This window comes from Anomaloglossus baeobatrachus, chromosome 2 (assembly GCF_048569485.1).
Source record: "Anomaloglossus baeobatrachus isolate aAnoBae1 chromosome 2, aAnoBae1.hap1, whole genome shotgun sequence".
Taxonomy (NCBI): Eukaryota; Metazoa; Chordata; class Amphibia; order Anura; family Aromobatidae; genus Anomaloglossus; species Anomaloglossus baeobatrachus.
The window spans coordinates 425,868,795-425,891,000 of NC_134354.1; the positions used below are offsets into that span (position 1 = coordinate 425,868,795).

The 22,206-nt window shown below is 52.3% G+C and overlaps 1 protein-coding gene across 2 annotated transcripts in view; it reads left to right on the top strand.

Moving 5' to 3' along the window:
- The first annotated feature begins 298 nt into the window (after positions 1–298).
- PPIE (peptidylprolyl isomerase E) overlaps positions 299–22,206 on the top strand; it is a 61,015-nt gene continuing 39,107 nt past the window's right edge. The window contains exons 1-4 of one of the 2 annotated variants that reach the window (XM_075336221.1): positions 299–378; positions 475–573; positions 7,571–7,614; positions 7,741–7,767. In XM_075336221.1, coding sequence (XP_075192336.1) covers positions 348–378; positions 475–573; positions 7,571–7,614; positions 7,741–7,767 — 201 coding nt within the window. In that variant the 5' untranslated portion in view covers positions 299–347. The remainder of the gene's footprint in view (positions 379–474; positions 574–7,570; positions 7,615–7,740; positions 7,768–22,206) is intronic. The other variant, XM_075336222.1, reaches the window with a different exon arrangement.

Consider the following 22,206-nt stretch of genomic DNA (forward strand, 5'->3'; position numbering starts at 1 on the left):
TTTACTTTATGACAATCCTGATGGTTGGTTCTCTTCTCTTGGAGGCAATATAAGAATTGTGGCAATCCTAGGCTGGAATCCATGGTGAGAAGTATTGCTGGCTACAGTTGTATAAGCAGGATAACTACTCCTGATTGTCAGCCATTACGGGTAACCAGCCATTACATTATAGGAAACTGTTGCCAGTGTTTCCAATAAAGCGCATGCGCACTGCAGAGGTTCTGAGCCAGGCTCCGATGACAGTAGACTCCGCACTAGTAGATATGTCTTTTTCCCTCTAGTGTTACCAGACGTCTTACGTCATCACGCTAATGACGTGAGGGTAAAGGTGAAAGCTTCAATACAATATGGCGGCCACCAAGCGGGTGTTGTACGTGGGTTAGTACTTCAGGGAGTACCTGATAGTTATACCGGCGCTTTACAGAATAGTCTCCCTCTCGGCTGCTGACGTCACAGCTGTTCTCTGTATTGCAGGCGGCCTGGCCGAGGAGGTGGATGAGAAGATCCTGCACGCCGCCTTCATCCCCTTCGGAGACATCACAGACATTCAGATACCGCTGGACTATGAAACTGGTGGGTACTAGAGTGTCAGCGTACTGTGCTCCTCCCACTATAGATAGACCCTACATGTCCCGGGAGGAGAGCGGTCTCCTGGAGCCCTGCTTAGGGTAGTCCTGTGCGGTGTACAGCCCGGCTGTCTCCTGGAGCCCTGCTTGGGGTAGTCCTGTGCGGTGTACAGCCCGGCTGTCTCCTGGAGCCCTGCTTAGGGTAGTCCTGTGCGGTGTGCAGCCCGGCTGTCTCCTGGAGCCCTGCTTAGGATAGTCCTGTGCGGTGTGCAGCCCGGCTGTCTCCTGGAGCCCTGCTTAGGATAGTCCTGTGCGGTGTGCAGCCCGGCTGTCTCCTGGAGCCCTGCTTAGGATAGTCCTGTGCGGTGTGCAGCCTGGCTGTCTCCTGGAGCCCTGCTTAGGGTAGTACTGTGCGGTGTACAGCCCGGCTGTCTCCTGGAGCCCTGCTTAGGGTAGTCCTGTGCGGTGTACATCCCGGCTGTCTCCTGGAGCCCTGCTTAGGATAGTCCTGTGCGGTGTGCAGCCCGGCTGTCTCCTGGAGCCCTGCTTAGGGTAGTCCTGTGCGGTGTACATCCCGGCTGTCTCCTGGAGCCCTGCTTAGGATAGTCCTGTGCGGTGTGCAGCCCGGCTGTCTCCTGGAGCCCTGCTTAGGATAGTCCTGTGCGGTGTGCAGCCCGGCTGTCTCCTGGAGCCCTGCTTAGGGTAGTTCTGTGCGGTGTACAGCCCGGCTGTCTCCTGGAGCCCTGCTTAGGGTAGTCCTGTGCGGTGTACAGCCCGGCTGTCTCCTGGAGGCCTGCTTGGGGTAGTCCTGTGCGGTGTACAGCCAGGCGGTCTCCTGGAGGCCTGCTTGGGGTAGTCCTGTGCGGTGTACAGCCAGGCGGTCTCCTGGAGCCCTGCTTAGGGTAGTCCTGTGCGGTGTGCAGCCCGGCTGTCTCCTGGAGCCCTGCTGAGGATAGTCCTGTGCGGTGTGCAGCCCGGCTGTCTCCTGGAGCCCTGCTTAGGGTAGTACTGTGCGGTGTACAGCCCGGCTGTCTCCTGGAGCCCTGCTTAGGGTAGTCCTGTGCGGTGTACATCCCGGCTGTCTCCTGGAGCCCTGCTTAGGATAGTCCTGTGCGGTGTGCAGCCCGGCTGTCTCCTGGAGCCCTGCTTAGGATAGTCCTGTGCGGTGTGCAGCCCGGCTGTCTCCTGGAGCCCTGCTTAGGGTAGTTCTGTGCGGTGTACAGCCCGGCTGTCTCCTGGAGCCCTGCTTAGGGTAGTCCTGTGCGGTGTACAGCCCGGCTGTCTCCTGGAGGCCTGCTTGGGGTAGTCCTGTGCGGTGTACAGCCAGGCGGTCTCCTGGAGGCCTGCTTGGGGTAGTCCTGTGCGGTGTACAGCCAGGCGGTCTCCTGGAGCCCTGCTTAGGGTAGTCCTGTGCGGTGTACAGCCCGGCTGTCTCCTGGAGCCCTGCTTGGGGTAGTCCTGTGCGGTGTACAGCCCGGCTGTCTCCTGGAGCCCTGCTTGGGGTAGTCCTGTGCGGTGTACAGCCCGGCTGTCTCCTGGACCACTGCTTAGGGTAGTCCTGTGCGGTGTACAGCCCGGCTGTCTCCTGGACCACTGCTTAGGGTAGTCCTGTGCGGTGTACAGCCCGGCTGTCTCCTGGACCACTGCTTAGGGTAGTCCTGTGCGGTGTACAGCCCGGCTGTCTCCTGGACCACTGCTTAGGGTAGTCCTGTGCGGTGTACAGCCCGGCTGTCTCCTGGACCACTGCTTAGGGTAGTCCTGTGCGGTGTACAGCCCGGCTGTCTCCTGGACCACTGCTTAGGGTAGTCCTGTGCGGTGTACAGCCCGGCTGTCTCCTGGACCACTGCTTAGGGTAGTCCTGTGCGGTGTACAGCCCGGCTGTCTCCTGGACCACTGCTTAGGGTAGTCCTGTGCGGTGTACAGCCCGGCTGTCTCCTGGACCGCTGCTTAGGGTAGTCCTGTGCGGTGTACAGCCCGGCTGTCTCCTGGACCGCTGCTTAGGGTAGTCCTGTGCGGTGTACAGCCCGGCTGTCTCCTGGACCACTGCTTAGGGTAGTCCTGTGCGGTGTACAGCCCGGCTGTCTCCTGGACCACTGCTTAGGGTAGTCCTGTGCGGTGTACAGCCCGGCTGTCTCCTGGACCACTGCTTAGGGTAGTCCTGTGCGGTGTACAGCCCGGCTGTCTCCTGGACCACTGCTTAGGGTAGTCCTGTGCGGTGTACAGCCCGGCTGTCTCCTGGACCACTGCTTAGGGTAGTCCTGTGCGGTGTACAGCCCGGCTGTCTCCTGGACCACTGCTTAGGGTAGTCCTGTGCGGTGTACAGCCCGGCTGTCTCCTGGACCACTGCTTAGGGTAGTCCTGTGCGGTGTACAGCCCGGCTGTCTCCTGGACCACTGCTTAGGGTAGTCCTGTGCGGTGTACAGCCCGGCTGTCTCCTGGACCACTGCTTAGGGTAGTCCTGTGCGGTGTACAGCCCGGCTGTCTCCTGGACCACTGCTTAGGGTAGTCCTGTGCGGTGTACAGCCCGGCTGTCTCCTGGACCACTGCTTAGGATAGTCCTGTGCGGTGTGCAGCCCGGCTGTCTCCTGGAGCCCTGCTTAGGGTAGTCCTGTGCGGTGTGCATCCCGGCTGTCTCCTGGAGCCCTGCTTAGGGTAGTCCTGTGCGGTGTACATCCCGGCTGTCTCCTGGAGCCCTGCTTAGGGTAGTCCTGTGCGGTGTGCAGCCCGGCTGTCTCCTGGAGCCCTGCTTAGGGTAGTCCTGTGCGGTGTACAGCCCGGCTGTCTCCTGGAGCCCTGCTTAGGGTAGTTCTGTGCGGTGTACAGCCCGGCTGTCTCCTGGAGCCCTGCTTAGGGTAGTCCTGTGCGGTGTACAGCCCGGTTGTCTCCTGGAGGCCTGCTTGGGGTAGTCCTGTGCGGTGTACAGCCAGGCGGTCTCCTGGAGCCCTGCTTGGGGTAGTCCTGTGCGGTGTACAGCCCGGCTGTCTCCTGGAGCCCTGCTTGGGGTAGTCCTGTGCGGTGTACAGCCCGGCTGTCTCCTGGAGCCCTGCTTGGGGTAGTCCTGTGCGGTGTACAGCCCGGCTGTCTCCTGGACCACTGCTTAGGGTAGTCCTGTGCGGTGTACAGCCCGGCTGTCTCCTGGACCACTGCTTAGGGTAGTCCTGTGCGGTGTACAGCCCGGCTGTCTCCTGGACCACTGCTTAGGGTAGTCCTGTGCGGTGTACAGCCCGGCTGTCTCCTTGACCACTGCTTAGGGTAGTCCTGTGCGGTGTACAGCCCGGCTGTCTCCTGGACCACTGCTTAGGGTAGTCCTGTGCGGTGTACAGCCCGGCTGTCTCCTGGACCACTGCTTAGGGTAGTCCTGTGCGGTGTACAGCCCGGCTGTCTCCTGGACCACTGCTTAGGGTAGTCCTGTGCGGTGTACAGCCCGGCTGTCTCCTGGACCACTGCTTAGGGTAGTCCTGTGCGGTGTACAGCCCGGCTGTCTCCTGGACCACTGCTTAGGGTAGTCCTGTGCGGTGTACAGCCCGGCTGTCTCCTGGACCACTGCTTAGGGTAGTCCTGTGCGGTGTACAGCCCGGCTGTCTCCTGGACCACTGCTTAGGGTAGTCCTGTGCGGTGTACAGCCCGGCTGTCTCCTGGACCACTGCTTAGGGTAGTCCTGTGCGGTGTACAGCCCGGCTGTCTCCTGGACCACTGCTTAGGGTAGTCCTGTGCGGTGTACAGCCCGGCTGTCTCCTGGACCACTGCTTAGGGTAGTCCTGTGCGGTGTACAGCCCGGCTGTCTCCTGGACCACTGCTTAGGGTAGTCCTGTGCGGTGTACAGCCCGGCTGTCTCCTGGACCACTGCTTAGGGTAGTCCTGTGCGGTGTACAGCCCGGCTGTCTCCTGGACCACTGCTTAGGGTAGTCCTGTGCGGTGTACAGCCCGGCTGTCTCCTGGACCACTGCTTAGGGTAGTCCTGTGCGGTGTACAGCCCGGCTGTCTCCTGGACCACTGCTTAGGGTAGTCCTGTGCGGTGTACAGCCCGGCTGTCTCCTGGACCACTGCTTGGGGTAGTCCTGTGCGGTGTACAGCCCGGCTGTCTCCTGGACCACTGCTTAGGGTAGTCCTGTGCGGTGTACAGCCCGGCTGTCTCCTGGACCACTGCTTAGGGTAGTCCTGTGCGGTGTACAGCCCGGCTGTCTCCTGGACCACTGCTTAGGGTAGTCCTGTGCGGTGTACAGCCCGGCTGTCTCCTGGACCACTGCTTAGGGTAGTCCTGTGCGGTGTACAGCCCGGCTGTCTCCTGGACCACTGCTTAGGGTAGTCCTGTGCGGTGTACAGCCCGGCTGTCTCCTGGACCACTGCTTAGGGTAGTCCTGTGCGGTGTACAGCCCGGCTGTCTCCTGGACCACTGCTTAGGGTAGTCCTGTGCGGTGTACAGCCCGGCTGTCTCCTGGACCACTGCTTAGGGTAGTCCTGTGCGGTGTACAGCCCGGCTGTCTCCTGGACCACTGCTTAGGGTAGTCCTGTGCGGTGTACAGCCCGGCTGTCTCCAGTCTTTTTTCACTGATCCCCCTGACATCAGTCTCCCTGTGTGATGATTGACAGTCCTGTCCAGTGACATGACTGAGCCATGGTGGCAGTGGGTCAGTGGTGACAAAGGTGGGTCAGTGCCAGTGGCAGTGGCAGGTCAGTGGTGGAGCAGGCTGGTGCGGTTCAAATGCTGGCGCCCGGAGCGGCGCTTGCGCAGATGAAGCTCTCATCCAAGAGCTCTCTGAGCACGCGCTGACTCCCAGCGCCATCATTTGAAACTGGGACAGTCACCGCATAGCCACCACAATCCGCACAGCCACCCCCCTGCCCGCACAGACTGCCCCCCAGTAAGCTATATTTGAATTTTAAGACGCACCCCCCATTTCCCCTCATTTTTGAGAGGAAAAGTATGTCTTATAATCTGAAAAATATGGTACATATTTTTTTTTTTTCTAAATATCTTTAGGTAGCAAAACGTTATGCTTTATCTAGTGCCCTCTGTCAGGATTTCAAAGATGGCAGCTGCCATAAATCAGTGTGCACCCATCCTAGCATTCAGAGCACATAAGTAGGGCAGGCTGTGTCAAAACTGTCTGCGCGAGATGTACGTTATCTCTTTAGTAGACCGAGAATGAACATTCACCTCAGTCAGCCTGACCGTTTTACTCCAGTGCAGGGAGAATGTGTCCTTTTCTCAGTTGCTGACATGCATACAATGAAGTGAGGATGCTGAAGATTAGGCATAAAGGACTGCTATGTTATGTGGTCACGTCATTGACCTCTAGCCACTGATTGACATATTACTGTGCATCGACAGACACCGTCAATATATGGAGGGCAGGGGATTGTATTTCTTGCTGCAGCACTGGATGTTTTAGTTAATTCTCAAAAGTGACTTTACATTGACTCCTAATTGACAGACCTCAACCCAGATTAGTGATGGGTGGATTCGTAGATACCCAAGATCGGCCGGTTCAATCGGGTTTTTTTTTTTAAAAAAAAAAAAACACAAAACCTAGTTCTGGCCTGGAATTGATCCCGAATATCTGGCCAGACGCCGGTCCCCATATAAGTCTATGGGACTTGAATCAGGCGTTTAAAAATAGTGGTAGAGGGTATAAGGAGATTGAAGCAGGTGCTTTATACTTACCAGTCACCGTGTGGCCGTAACGCTACTTCCCGGGGCCGCTCAATAACCTCATGCATATGCACTGCTTTCCCCGCCCACCGGAAGTCCCTGCGTCTCTGGTTGCAGTCACACCGCGCCCCCACCCTGTGTAACAGTGCGTCTGACTGCTTTCAATCAGAGACGCTGTCTGTGTCTATATTAGTGTAAAAATAAATAAAATTGGCATTGGCGCATGGTCCCTCCCATATTAAGATACCCAGCACAGATAAAGCATAATGCTACAGCCCCCAGCCCTGTGCTTTTCTTGGCTGTTTATCAAAATAAGAAGGACCGCATGCGGCTTTTTAAAAATATTTAAATAAATAACTTTAAAAAAAACATGCGGACCACCCAATTTTGATACCAAGCCATGATAAAGCGGACAGCTGGAGCTGGTATTCTCAGGCTGGGTAGACCCATGGTTATTGTGAGCCCCCCAACCCTAAAAATAGTAGTCTGCAGCCATCCAGGATTGTTCCATCAATTAGAAGTGACTATCCCGGAAGTTTACCAGCGCATCTTAATTGGCCTGGTGTAGTGGCAATCTGGTAATAAGAGGTTAATAACAGCTCACAGCTGCCACTAAGCCCTAGATTAGTAATGGGAAGGGTCTATGAGACCCCCCCCCCTCCCCTCATTGCTAATCTGTAATTGAAAAAAATACACAAACACTGAAAAAAATCCTTTATTTGAAGAAAAATACACACACCCTTTGTCACCCCTTTTTATTAACCCCTAAAACACTTGAGGTCCCACAACGATTCCAGCTCTGCTACATCGAACGTGGTCGGGCAGGGCACAGAACGTGGCCACCCACTGTTGGCTTCAGGCAGTGACCCTACGCCACTTCTTTAAATTTATTTTTACACTAAAATAGACATGCATACAGAGCCTCTGAAAACATTCAGACACGCTGTCACACAGGGTGGGGGAGCGTCTGACTGCAACCAGAGACACGAGGACTGCCAGGGGATGGAGGAAGCCGTGCCTTTGCATGAAGGATAATGAGCAGCTTGGGAAGCAGTGTACAGCTGTGCAAGAGACTTTGTAAGTATAACGCACCTGCTTTCACTTGCTGGATCCAGATCATTATCCGGAGAACTCCGGGCGTGGGGCTACTGCCCGGGTACTTTTGAGCCCATGCGGATCCGTACTTTTACAGTCCGTGTCCATCCATCACTAGTCACGATATTATGCTCCACCTAGAGAGGGCAGTATAAGGTATCGGACAGGTTTCCTTGGTCGTTTTTTGAGAGTGATCCTTTGCAGGATTTTTCTTTTCACCTTTTTGTAATTATTGTTGTGCTTTTATTTTTTACAGAAAAACACAGAGGATTTGCTTTTGTTGAGTTTGAGCTCCCAGAGGTGAGTTGAACTATTTGTATGTTTTGTTTTTATTTTTCCTCTCCTGTTTCTCTTCTACATCACTTTGATAAATGTATGTAGTTCTAACATCTAAGCAATCTTCTTCTTTTTTTTTTTTTTTCCCAGGATGCGGCTGCAGCTATTGATAACATGGTATAATGTGAACGTCTTGTAGAAATGTATACATTTTAAATGTTGTGATCCTGCGAGTCTTGGCAACTTCTGGACAAGTGGCTGATCATTGTTGGGTGGAGATAGGGAACTTACAGCCATAAATTCCTAATATTTATTATGTATTTCATTTTCAAAGAATATTTTGAGAAATCTAGCAAACAATGGAACATCATACAAATCATAGGCTATTGTAAAAATCTGATAAAACCTAACTTATGTTGGACATAAAATAAAGAAACTTAACAACCATAGAAATGCCATTCCACCTTCAGAAATGACAATCCTTAGGGAAATTTCATCATAATTTGTAAGGATGGTTTTACCAAGTGTGAAACTAGAAGCAGGTTACCGAGCTTTGTCCTTGGTTGTTTAAACTTTTAAATGTCACAATCAATAGTGATTGCAGCATTTAGAAGCTTGAAAGACGGCATGGTCTTTTCCTCTCACCTGATCGGGATCCCCAAGATGCGATCATGTGGTCCGATGGTTTCCTTGACAGCAGGAACTCAAATAATGACGACCTGATTTGTCAGCTATGGTGGCTTGTTAGACCATGCCAAAAGCATAGCCTAATAGGCATACTGTTAGTGTCACACTGACAGGTCTAATGCATTGGAATACATTTAACCTGTGATCAGACTAATAAATTTAATCCCATAGAGGGACAAAGTATAAAAGTAAAATAAAAAAATGTAAAAAATAATATAAAAGAACAAAAACGAAAAATAATTATGCCAATAAATACAAATTTCTGCAATAACCAAAATAAACTAAGTACATATAGCATCACCCCTTCAGTGAACAGAGTAAAAAATTAGTCTTTTTCATCAAACTGCCAGAAAGTGGATTTAAATGTGAACAAAGTCAAATGTAAATAAATATGGTATTTCTGAAAGTCATCTCGTCCCGCAATAAAAAAAGCCCCCACTCAGCTCCTTCAGCAAAAAAAATTATATATATATATATATATATATATATATATATATATATATATATATATATATATATATATATATATATAATTTTATTTATTATAAAATTGCTGTTTTATGTTCATTCTGCCTCCCAAAAGTCAGACTAAAAAGCGATCAAGAAACATTGTGCCCTACAATGGTACTAATAAAAACATCAACTCATTCTGCAAAAAAACAAGCCCTTACATGGCTGTCGGTAGAAAAATAAAAAAAAATTATAGGTCTCAAATTATGGTTATGAGAAAAGTTTTTTTTAAGTGATTTTTAGTGTTTGATAGTAGCCAAACATAAAAAATAGATATAAACCTGGTATTGCTGTAATCGGACCACCCTAAAGAATATAACTGTCTTATACTTATGGTGAATAGCATAAAAAAAAAAATAAATTCTTGACCTCCTGTTGATTTTTTTTTTTTTCTGCCTTCTAAAGATTGCAGTAAGGCTCGGCTCACATTTATCCTGAGCTTTACGTTGAGCACTTACACCGGGGATTTACATGTAAATCTCTGAAGTACATGATTCAGATGGAACCCCCGATGCCAGATTCCCTATAATAAGGCAAATGGAGACAACTGGGGCTGTCTGGCCTTTGCTCCGGTGGTATCCATCTTTTTAGGCATTCGTAAAAGTGCAGTCTGCCACAGTGTTGTGCACATCTGAAAAGACATACTGCCGACAGAGGTCAAAGTATCTCTTGGTGGACCCGTGAAAGCACCCCCTAGAGGTGCGAAACTGTACCGCCGTCCTCTGTGCCCCCTCACCTCCCCTATGTTGTCTCACCTGTTTGCATGAAGCAACATTAAAACTTTTCACACCGCAGAGTGCTGCCGATCTTGCTTTTTTGGATGGTCAAAGTATCTCTCACTGCCTCATTATAGTGAATGTATCTTTCGTAGGTTTCATCTGAATCACATAATTTGGAGATTTAGATGTAAACCCCAAAGTGCGTGCTCGGCATAGAGCACAGGATAAATGTGATCCAAAATGTTCCCCCATAAAAGCTTCAACTTATTTCACGAAAACAGTCTCCACTCAGATCTGTCATCTTTCAATAGGAATATAGGGGGGTTTCACATTATTGGTAACACAAAGGCTCCCAAAGTGCCATAACTTTTCCCCAAAAAGAAATCCAGCAATATCTTTGCTCCCATATCCAAATGCTCCCTCTGTTCTGAGCCCCACAGTGTGCCTAAATCACATTTAACATCCACATGTTTTGCATTTCTGTAGTTAAGAGCCCGCTTAATTTACTGGGTGCGTGTCTCCAGAAACACAAAGTGGGCACTACAGTGTTCTGGGCACTACAATGGCAGATATGCAATTTTTGCTCAACATCATCCAATGTTACTTGTTTCTGGAAAAAATGCATGGAGTCATATCATCACTATACCTGTGTGTTTAAATACACTTGTGGAGGGATTCTGCTCTTCTGGCACTTAATGGCTCTGCAAACTATTCCTGAAAATTCTCTGCTCCAAGGGTCAATTAGGGCTCTTTCCCGCTTTGTTTCGCCGTGTGGATAATCAAACCTGTACAGCCACATATGGGGTTTTGCTACGTTCAGCAGAAATTGTGTGACAAATTTGCTCACTTCTTCCATAGATGAATTCATTGAGGTGTGCAGTTTGTAACATGTGGCCATTATAGGAGAGTTTTGCCGTTCTGGCACCTCAGGGGCTCTTTCTTTGTGACATGGCACACGCAACCTTTAACAGCAACATCTGCACAATAATATGGTACTTCTTCCCTTCTGAGCTTTCCCCTGCACCTCAACAGTAGTTCCCGATTACATATAGGGTATTGGCGCACTCGGGAACAAATTACCGTATTTTTTCGCACTATAAGACGCACTTTTGTTCCCCCAAATTTTGGGGGAAAGTAGGGGTGCGTTTTATAATCCGAATATACGGATTATATACTGCAGGGCTCAGGGGAGGTGGGGGCAGCTCTGGAGCGGTGCTGGGGGCTGAGGGAGGCTGCAGGAGGCAGCGGGAGATCTCCTGCTCCCGCTCATATAATATGCACTGCCGCTGTCCATCACCATGGTGCTGAAACCGCACCGTGGTGATGGGCTGCGGGAGTGGAGCATATTATGTGTCTGCGCCCCCCTTTGATTGTACATGCCCCAACCCCCCCCCCTTTCCCGTTTTAGATATGGCCCCCATGCTCCTGCCCATTTTAAAATAAAAAAGCTTTACTTACCTTCTCCAGCGCTGATATCCCGGTGTCTCCCCGGTCTCCCTGCTGCTACTGTGATCAGGCACGCAGAGATGTCACTCTGCTGTGCCGATCACATGACCAGCACAGAGAAGCAGGAAGTGGAGGAGCTCAGCAGCACGGAGGGAGACACTGGGAGGACAGCGCTGGAGAAGGTAAGTAAAGAGTCTCTTATTTTACTATGAGCAGCAGCATGGGAGCCATATCAAACAGGGGGACGTGTGCCATCCATAGGGGTCCATGGGCGGCACAGGGGGACGTGTGCCTTCCATAGGGGTCCATGGGCGGCACAGGGGGACGTGTGCCATCCATAGGGGTCCATGGGCGGCACAGGGGGACGTGTGCCATCCATAGGGGTCCATGGGCGGCACAGGGGGACGTGTGCCATCCATAGGGGTCCATGGGCGGCACAGGGGGACGTGTGCCATCCATAGGGGTCCATGGGCGGCACAGGGGGCGTTTGCCATCCATAGGGGGCCATGGGTAGCACAGGGGGCGTTTGCCACCCATAGGGGGCCATGGGCAGCACAGGGGGACGTGTGCCATCCATAGGGGGCCATGGGCAGTACAGGGGGACGTGTGCCATCCATAGGGGGCCATGGGCGGCACAGGGGGGCGTTTGCCATCCATAGGGGGCCATGGGTAGCACAGGGGACGTGTGCCATCCATAGGGGTCCATGGGCGGCACAGGGGGACGTGTGCCATCCATAGGGGTCCATGGGCGGCACAGGGGGACGTGTGCCATCCATAGGGGTCCATGGGCGGCACAGGGGGACGTGTGCCATCCATAGGGGTCCATGGGCGGCACAGGGGGACGTGTGCCATCCATAGGGGTCCATGGGCGGCACAGGGGGACGTGTGCCATCCATAGGGGTCCATGGGCGGCACAGGGGGACGTGTGCCATCCATAGGGGTCCATGGGCGGCACAGGGGGACGTGTGCCATCCATAGGGGTCCATGGGCGGCACAGGGGGACGTGTGCCATCCATAGGGGTCCATGGGCGGCACAGGGGGACGTGTGCCATCCATAGGGGTCAATGGGCGGCACAGGGGGACGTGTGCCATCCATAGGGGTCAATGGGCGGCACAGGGGGACGTGTGCCATCCATAGGGGTCCATGGGCGGCACAGGGGGACGTGTGCCATCCATAGGGGTCCATGGGCGGCACAGGGGGACGTGTGCCATCCATAGGGGTCCATGGGCGGCACAGGGGGACGTGTGCCATCCATAGGGGTCCATGGGCGGCACAGGGGGACGTGTGCCATCCATAGGGGTCCATGGGCGGCACAGGGGGACGTGTGCCATCCATAGGGGTCCATGGGCGGCACAGGGGGACGTGTGCCATCCATAGGGGTCCATGGGCGGCACAGGGGGACGTGTGCCATCCATAGGGGTCCATGGGCGGCACAGGGGGACGTGTGCCATCCATAGGGGTCCATGGGCGGCACAGGGGGACGTGTGCCATCCATAGGGGTCCATGGGCGGCACAGGGGGACGTGTGCCATCCATAGGGGTCCATGGGCGGCACAGGGGGACGTGTGCCATCCATAGGGGTCCATGGGCGGCACAGGGGGACGTGTGCCATCCATAGGGGTCCATGGGCGGCACAGGGGGACGTGTGCCATCCATAGGGGTCCATGGGCGGCACAGGGGGACGTGTGCCATCCATAGGGGTCCATGGGCGGCACAGGGGGACGTGTGCCATCCATAGGGGTCCATGGGCGGCACAGGGGGACGTGTGCCATCCATAGGGGTCCATGGGCGGCACAGGGGGACGTGTGCCATCCATAGGGGTCCATGGGCGGCACAGGGGGACGTGTGCCATCCATAGGGGTCCATGGGCGGCACAGGGGGACGTGTGCCATCCATAGGGGTCCATGGGCGGCACAGGGGGACGTGTGCCATCCATAGGGGTCCATGGGCGGCACAGGGGGACGTGTGCCATCCATAGGGGTCCATGGGCGGCACAGGGGGGACGTGTGCCATCCATAGGGGTCCATGGGCGGCACAGGGGGACGTGTGCCATCCATAGGGGTCCATGGGCGGCACAGGGGGACGTGTGCCATCCATAGGGGTCCATGGGCGGCACAGGGGGACGTGTGCCATCCATAGGGGTCCATGGGCGGCACAGGGGGACGTGTGCCATCCATAGGGGTCCATGGGCGGCACAGGGGGACGTGTGCCATCCATAGGGGTCCATGGGCGGCACAGGGGGACGTGTGCCATCCATAGGGGTCCATGGGCGGCACAGGGGGACGTGTGCCATCCATAGGGGTCCATGGGCGGCACAGGGGGACGTGTGCCATCCATAGGGGTCCATGGGCGGCACAGGGGGACGTGTGCCATCCATAGGGGTCCATGGGCGGCACAGGGGGACGTGTGCCATCCATAGGGGTCCATGGGCGGCACAGGGGGACGTGTGCCATCCATAGGGGTCCATGGGCGGCACAGGGGGACGTGTGCCATCCATAGGGGTCCATGGGCGGCACAGGGGGACGTGTGCCATCCATAGGGGTCCATGGGCGGCACAGGGGGACGTGTGCCATCCATAGGGGTCCATGGGCGGCACAGGGGGACGTGTGGCAGCACAAGGGGGCTATATTCAATAGAAGGGGGCCACATCCAAATTAAGGGGGCTAATTTTAGGATGGGGGCTATGAGGGACATATACCCTATATTATTTGTTGGACAGACACTGGCATTATAAGACGGACCCCATTTAACATAAAAAAAATTATTCCTTTAGCAAGTTTGGGGGTGCGTCTTATAATCAGGTGCGTCTTATAAAGCGATAAATATGGTACACAACAAACTGTGTGGTCCATTTTTTTTTTTTTCCTATCGGCCATTAAAAAAATTAAAAACTTGAGTCTAAACATATTAATGATAAAAATTTAATTATTCTTTCATCACGACCCAAAGGAATAACATTCTGTGATGCACACGTGGTGTCAGTATGATCACTGAACCCATAGATTCATTGAGGGGTCTAGTTTAATAAGGCCTTCTTTTCTTTCACCTCTCAGTCCTTCCTTATGAGTAGTTCGACACATGGGGCTGTTTTATCTGAAAATTACAACTTTTTGTACAAAGACTTGCTGCACAAAAACCTTGTGACTTTGGCCATTTTTGTGCTTGCTCCATCAGCTTTAACAAATGAGTGATGCTTAGTGATAGGGGGTATGTCTTCGCACAGCCTAACGTGTTCATATTGAAAAAAGTAAACATCAGATACATATTACAGTCAGTCACGGAAGAACATTTGATGAATTGCGCCTTTTAATCAATTTGGAGACCCTAACCCCAGCTAAGAGAATAAGAGTGGCTTATAAAATGTCAGGCTTTGCGAATTTCCCTATAGTACTAAAGTCGATTTATGGATTATGGCAGCATATTTCCCTAAAGCCTCTAGATGGTGCTGTGTATTTGAAAGATTGCCGATATCCTTACACTGGTTGGTTTCTGCAAATGAGAGCTGATCTACAGTGGGAGATGGGCAGCAGTCAAAGATATTTTTTGTCATATAAAAGGTGTTCCGTGGACAAACAAGCAATCTCGGTCATGTTTGTTGTTTTGTTTTTTACAAACTCATATGGTTGACTATCAGCCAAAGTAAGATGTGCTCTAGCTTACTCTGAAATCCTCTTTTTGTAACTCTACTTTTTTTTTTTTTTTTTCCTTTGAAGTAACCAAAATCTTAAGTAATTTTTCTCAAGTCACCCTTCACGACGGCTCCAAAGGAGGTTAACTCGCCCTACTAAGGACACAAAAATCAGGTGTTAAATAGCCCCTCCCTATGACCAATCGCCAATGTTTTTTCCTGTCCCTATGGGATATGAAATGGTTATTTGGTGGTGCTTTGTGGCCAGCGATGGGCACTGACAGTGGTACCACCTCTTTAGTCGGATAGTCGAGGGCAATTACTGGTCTCCTCTTGTGGCTGCTTCAGTCTCCTCTGAATTCCGGGCTCCCTATTTCTCCTGTGCTTCCGGGCAAAGTGAAATGGTGGCAGGCTGAGGGCCTCCCTGAGCTCCCCAGCTTCTTCTCCCTCTCCACGTGTCCAGCATTGGAAGGCCAGGTGTGCGCACACACTGGAAGTCATGTCAGTCTCTATTTGGCGCATCTTACAGTTGCACTACATGGTGGAACGCATGGCCATGTTTTTCTGTTTAATGCCAGACAACAGCTTGGAGAAATGGTGGTTCTAGTTGTACGTGCCACAGGGTTTGCAAATTGGTCATCCTTGCCTGCCCCCTCACGACCATGGGGAGGAGTCAGCTCTTGGTGGGATGTTGCGCTGAGACCCGGTAACTTGGATTTGTGTCCCTGTTAGAAGACACCTTTAAGACAAGACCTTTCTTTCTTATGGAGGGTGACCTTTCTTGTTGCTCCGCAATTGCACAGCCCAGAGCAAATCCTAACCGAGTAAATGTCCTGTCATGGGTAGGTCTTTTTATCTTTCTTTTTGGAGCAGGATATTTATGGTTAATTGCCACTTCTCTTCCCCCTTTTTGGTAGACAAGGTTCCTGCAACAAAATAAGACAAGACTTCATGTTGCAAATGTGTCGTTTGTTCTAAGAAGCTCCCATCTTTGCATAATAAATGATTGACAGATTTTTACAGATAACATTGTTAGAGTAGGGATGAGCAAGCCAGAACGGTGAAGTTTGGAGTTCATACCAAACACCAGGTGTTCGAAGCTCGAATTCAAACATGGACTTAAAAAAAAAAAAAAAAAAAAAGTCAGTTTGGGTGCTGTTCGTATGCTAATAAAGTTTGTTGAAAGGCTGGCATTTTATCCCCCTTAATGCTTCAATCAATGCGATCACAGCATTCAGAAGGCAGGGAGAGGAATCCCTTACCTCTCCCTGGTGATTGGGTCCCTGTAATGTAATCACATGGACTTGATCGCTGCCATTACAACCCTGGGTTACTGAGCTTATGGAGAGCCTCACACACCATGCTGAATGCATGATGTGTGAGGCGAAGTGCTGTGATCCACTGTAGGGATCGAGCACTGCAGTGGATTATAGAAACGCAGAAAAAGAAACGCTGAAACAATTGACATGCTGCTGCTTTTTTTCAGCAACAAAATCTGCAAGGAAAAAGAAGCAATGTGGGCACAGCAAGTTAGTATTCTCATAGACTTTGCTGGGATGCATTTTTCCTTGCACTATTCATTAAAGACATTATTATTAAAAACATGAAAAAAGCAACGTGCGCACAGGGCCTTAATGTCTAGTAAGGACTTGGCTTTTAAAAGGAGGTTTCTCCAAGCTATTGACCCCCTTCCCCTCCCGTAACGTTTAGAATTAGATGTACTGGTAATTTGTTTTCTAGGAACCCTGCATGACAGAACGGGTAATCCCTCCTTGTCTTCTGTATATTGCATTACTAATGACTCATTTTTGAATAAAATTTGATTTGTTCCTAGCTGGATGATCCTTTGGAAAACGCACTGGAGATGGTAGACAAGAAGGAGCTATTTAAGGCTAGGTTCACACACTGCGTTTTTTTGACGCTGCGTTTTTGTGCGTTTTTTGCGGCAAAAACCGCACAAAAACCCACCCGCGGCAAAAAAAACGCGGCAAAAAACTTGTGCGTTTTTTTGCTGCGTTTTGCTGCGTTTTTGCTCACTGCGTCTTTATGCGGTTTTTATCAGTGAACAAAAAAAAAGGTCTGATGTAATTTCCTTCTTCAATGTGTTCTTCATTCTCCACTAGTGTATGTAGAAGAGCAGACAGCTGCAGAACTACAAGGCTCAGCATACTCCATCCAATAGTGTATGCAGGAGAGCAGACAGCAGCTGCAGAACTGCAAGGCTCAGCATGCTCCATCCAGGACTGTATGCTTGAGGGAGAGTCAGGGGGAGCAGACCTACAAGGCTCAGCAGCTCAGCAGCAAGAGCAGACAGCAGCTGTCGAACTACAAGGCTCAGCATCCTCCATCCAATAGTGTATGCAGGAGAGCAGACGGCAGCTGTCGAACTACAAGGCTCAGCATCCTCCTTCCAGGACTGTGTGCAGGATTTCTTTGCCCCCCCCCAAACAAAAAAAAAATGACGTGGGCTTCGCCATATTTTTGTATGCTAGCCGGGTACAGCAGGCAGGTACGGGCTGCCCCCAACCCCCAGCTGCCTATTTGTACCCGGCTGGGAACCAAAAATATAGGGAAGCCCTTTTTTTCTTTGTCGCTCTATTGGGAGACCCAGACAATTGGGTGTATAGCTACTGCCTCCGGAGGCCACACAAAGTATTACACTTAAAAGTGTAAGGCCCCTCCCCTTCTGGCTATACACCCCCCGTGGGATCACGGGCTCATCAGTTTTCATGCTTTGTGCGAAGGAGGCACACATACACGCATAGCTCCACTGTTTAGTCAGCAGCAGCTGCTGACTATGTCGGTTGGAAGAAAAGAGAGCCCATACTAGGGCCCCCAGCATGCTCCCTTCTCACCCCACTTTTTGTCGGCGGTGTTTGTTAAGGTTGAGGTACCCATTGCGGGTACGGAGGCTGGAGCCCACATGCTGCTTTCCTTCCCCATCCCCCTTCGGGCTCTGGGTGAAGTGGGATCTTACCGGTCTCCAGGCACTGAGACCGTGCTCCATCCACAGCCCCTGGGGAATCTGCTGGACATGGAGCTGAGTATCGTCAGGGACAGGGCCCTGCTACTTCAAGGTACTCTGTGTCCCCGCACAGACCGCGCACAGTCACACTGCAGCATTGCTGGGTGTGTTAGTGCGCCGGGGACAACAGCGCTGCGCGCTGGTGCCATTCCTATCTACAGCTCTGCTGAGTGGGGACATGCATTTGAAACTGCCGCGCCGGCCGCTGTTCTCAGTTTTTTTCGCTGCGGCGCGGCTGGGACTTGTGGTGCGCCGGGGACTTCCGCGCTGGCCGTGCATATATGACGGCCGCGCTTATTACTCGAGTCCCCGGCTTTTGCGGCCTAGTTTTGGTTCGTTCCCGCCCCCAGGCCTGCCAGTCAGGGGAAGGGCGGGACGCTGTATAGAACATCAGCGCAGAGGGCTGGAGTCTGTTTTACATACTCCAGCCCTCACACTGGGCACAGTGGGACGCCAGTTTCCCGCACTTTGTTTGAGGCACGCCCACGGTCCGCCCCTCTTCACAGGACGCCGGCAGCCATTCCTGTGTGCAGCCTGAGCTGGAGAAGGGGGACTGGGAGACCCAGACACTGGATTCTGGCGACCACACACCCGCTTTTGAGCGGGCGGTAAGCAGCCCTCAAGGGCTGACCCCCACTAGTGCCGAAGTGTACATTTGTATTTTTATGCTTGCATGCTATACATTGCACTGTACGGTCGCTGGTGATTCTCTGCTATACTCCCTCCTAGATTACTCAGAGGAGACAACAGCATGTCGTCCGCAAGAAGCAAAGGTGCCAAGGCACAGGCTTTCTATGCTGCTTGTACCGCATGTGAGACTGCTCTACCGGCAGGTTCCACTGACCCCCATTGTGTGCAGTGCTCGGCCCCTGTGGCACTTGCTCGGCCGGGGCCTCTGCTAGAGGTGACCCAGGGAGAACCACCTGTGAATACTGTCCAGGTGACAGGGACGGAGTTTGCAGTTTTTGCTGACAGATTGTCTGTGACTAGACTAAAATTCTTGAAACATTGCAGTCTAGACCAGTAACTCAGACCATGGGCACTGTTGACTCATTGCTCCCTGGTCCCCCTCAGTTGGAACAGCTTCAGGCTCCGGGGGTGTCACATGCATCCCAGGGTGACGGTTCTGACACGGACGACAGTCCCAGACAGCCTAAGCGGGCTCGCTATGAGCGGCCCTCCACTTCATCACACTGGTCAGGGTCCCAGCAGGACGACTCTCTATATGATGAGGCGGAGGTAGCTGCTCAGGATTCAGATCCTGAGACTGCTCTCAATCTGGATACTCCTGATGGTGACGCCATAGTGAATGATCTTATAGCGTCCATCAATAGAATGTTGGATATTTCTCCCCCAGCTCCTCCAGTGGAGGAGTAGGCTTCACAGCAGGAGAAATTCCATTTCAGGTATCCCAAGCGTAAATTAAGTACTTTTCTGGACCACTCTGACTTTAGAGAGGCAATCCAGAAACACCACGCTTATCCTGAGAAGCGTTTTTCCAAACGGCTTAAGGATACACGTTATCCTTTTCCCCCTGACGTGGTCAAAAGCTGGACCCAGTGTCCCAAGGTGGATCCTCCAATCTCCAGGCTTGCGGCTAGATCCGTAGTTGCAGTGGAAGATGGGGCGGCACTTAAAGATGCCACTGACAGACAGATGGAGCTCTGGTTGAAATCCATCTATGATGCTATCGGCGCGTCTTTGGCTCCAGCATTCGCAGCCGTATGGGCACTCCAAGCTATTTCAGCTGGTCTTACACAGATTGACACGGTCACACGTACATCTGCTCCGCAGGTGGCATCCTTAACCTCTCAAATGTCTGCATTTGCGTCTTACGCGATTAATGCCGTCCTAGACTCTACGAGCCGTACGGCAGTGGCGTCCGCCAACTCCGTGGTTTTACGCAGAGCCTTGTGGTTAAGAGAATGGAAGGCAGATTCTGCTTCCAAAAAGTGTTTAACCAGTTTGCCATTTTCTCGTGACCGACTGTTTGGTGAGCGTTTAGATGAAATCATTAAACACTCCAAGGGTAAGGATTCATCCTTACCTCAACCCAGACAAAACAAACCCCAACAAAGGAGGGGACAGTCGGGGTTTCGGTCCTTTCGAGGCTCAGGCAGGTCCCAATTCTCCTCGTCCAAAAGGACTCAAAAGGATCAGAGGAGCTCAGATTCTTGGCGGACTCAGTCACGCCCAAAAAAGACAGCCGGAAGAACCGCTACCAAGGCGGCTTCCTCATGACTTTCAGCCTCCTCTCTCCGCATCCTCGGTCGGTGGCAGGCTCTCCCGCTTGGCGACATTTGGCTGCCACAGGTCACAGACCGTTGGGTGAGAGACATTCTGTCTCACGGGTACAGGATAGAGTTCAGCTCTCGTCCTCCAACTCGCTTCTTCAGAACTTCTCCACCTCCCGACCGAGCCGATGCTCTGCGGCAAGCGGTGTCCACTCTAAAGGCGGAAGGAGTGGTGACCCCCGTTCCTCTTCAGGAACAAGGTCACGGTTTTTTACTCCAATTTGTTGGTGGTGCCAAAAAAGGACGGGTCGTTCCGTCCCGTTCTGGATCTAAAACTGCTCAACAAGCACGTACAAACCAGACGGTTCCGGATGGAATCCCTCCGCTCCGTCATCGCCTCAATGTCTCAAGGAGATTTCCTAGCATCTATAGACATCAAGGATGCTTATCTCCACGTGCCGATTGCTCCACAGCACCAGCGTTTTCTACGCTTCGTTATAGGAGACGAACACCTTCAGTTCGTAGCTCTGCCCTTCGGGCTGACGACAGCCCCACGAGTCTTCACCAAGGTCATGGCAGCAGTAGTAGCAGTCCTGCACTCTCAAGGTCACTCTGTGATCCCGTATTTGGACGATCTACTGGTCAAGGCACCCTCTCAAGAGGCATGCCAACACAGCCTGAACGTTGCGCTAGAGACTCTCCAGAGTTTCGGGTGGATCATCAACTTTTCAAAGTCAAATCTAACCCCGACCCAATCGCTAACATATCTTGGCATGGAGTTTCATACTCTCTCAGCGATAGTGAAGCTTCCGCTGGACAAACAGCGTTCACTACAGACAGGGGTGCAATCTCTCCTTCAAGGCCAGTCGCACCCCTTGAGACGCCTCATGCACTTCCTAGGGAAGATGGTAGCGGCAATGGAAGCAGTCCCTTTCGCGCAGTTTCACAAGGTTCCGGTTTTCATGGCACGGTCTCACGATCACCGAGCTCTGGCGGCAGACGCCTTAGTTCAAGATTGGTCGCAGTTCCGGCTACCTTATGTGTTCCCACCTCTGGCATTGTTACCCAGAGTGCTGCGCAAGATAAGGGCCGACTGCCGCCGCGCCATCCTCGTCGCTCCAGACTGGCCGAGGAGGTCGTGGTACCCAGATCTGTGGCACCTCACGGTAGGCCAACCGTGGGCACTACCAGACCGACCAGACTTGCTGTCTCAAGGGCCGTTTTTCCATCTGAATTCTGCGGCCCTGAACCTGACTGTGTGGCCATTGAGTCCTGGATCCTAGCGTCTTCAGGATTATCTCGAAAAGTTATTGCCACCATGAGACAGGCTGGAAACCATCCTCCGCCAAGATCTACCACAGGACGTGGAAGATATTCTTATCTTGGTGCTCTGCTCAGGGAGTTTCTCCCTGGCCTTTTGCATTGCCTACTTTTCTTTCCTTCCTGCAATCCGGGTTGGAAAAAGGTTTGTCGCTCAGCTCCCTTAAAGGACAAGTCTCAGTGCTATCTGTATTTTTTTCAGAAACGCCTAGCACGACTTCCTCAGGTACGCACGTTCCTGCAAGGAGTTTGTCATATCGTCCCTCCTTACAAGCGACCGTTAGAGCCCTGGGATCTGAACAGGGTTCTAATTGCTCTCCAGAAGCCGCCTTTCGAGCCTATGAAGGATGTTTCCCTTTCTCGTCTTTCACAGAAAGTGGCCTTTCTAGTGGCGGTCACGTCTCTTCGGAGAGTGTCCGAGCTAGCGGCACTGTCATGCAAATCTGCCTTCCTGGTTTTTCACCAGGACAAGGTGGTTCTGCGTCCGATTCCGGAGTTTCTCCCTAAGGTGGTATCCCCCTTTCATCTCCATGAGGATATCACCTTGCCTTCCTTGTGTCCTCATCCAGTTCATCAATTTGAAAAAGGTTTGCATTTGTTGGATCTGGTCAGAGCACTCAGGATCTACATTTCCCGCACGGCGCCCTTGCGCCGCTCGGATGCACTCTTTGTCCTTGTCGCTGGTCAGCGTAAAGGATCGCAAGCTTCCAAATCCACACTGGCTCGGTGGATCAAGGAACCAATTCTTGAAACCTACCGTTCTGCTGGGCTTCCGGTTCCCTCAGGGCTGAAGGCCCATTCTACCAGAGCCGTGGGTGCGTCCTGGGCATTACGGCACCAGGCTACGGCTCAGCAGGTGTGCCAGGCCGCTACCTGGTCGAGTCTGCACACTTTTACCAAGCATTATCAGGTGCATACCTATGCTTCGGCGGATGCCAGCATAGGCAGATGAGTCCTTCAGGCGGCGGTTGCCCACCTGTAGGAAGGGGCCGTTTTACGGCTCTATTACGAGGTATTATTTTACCCACCCAGGGATTGCTTTTGGAC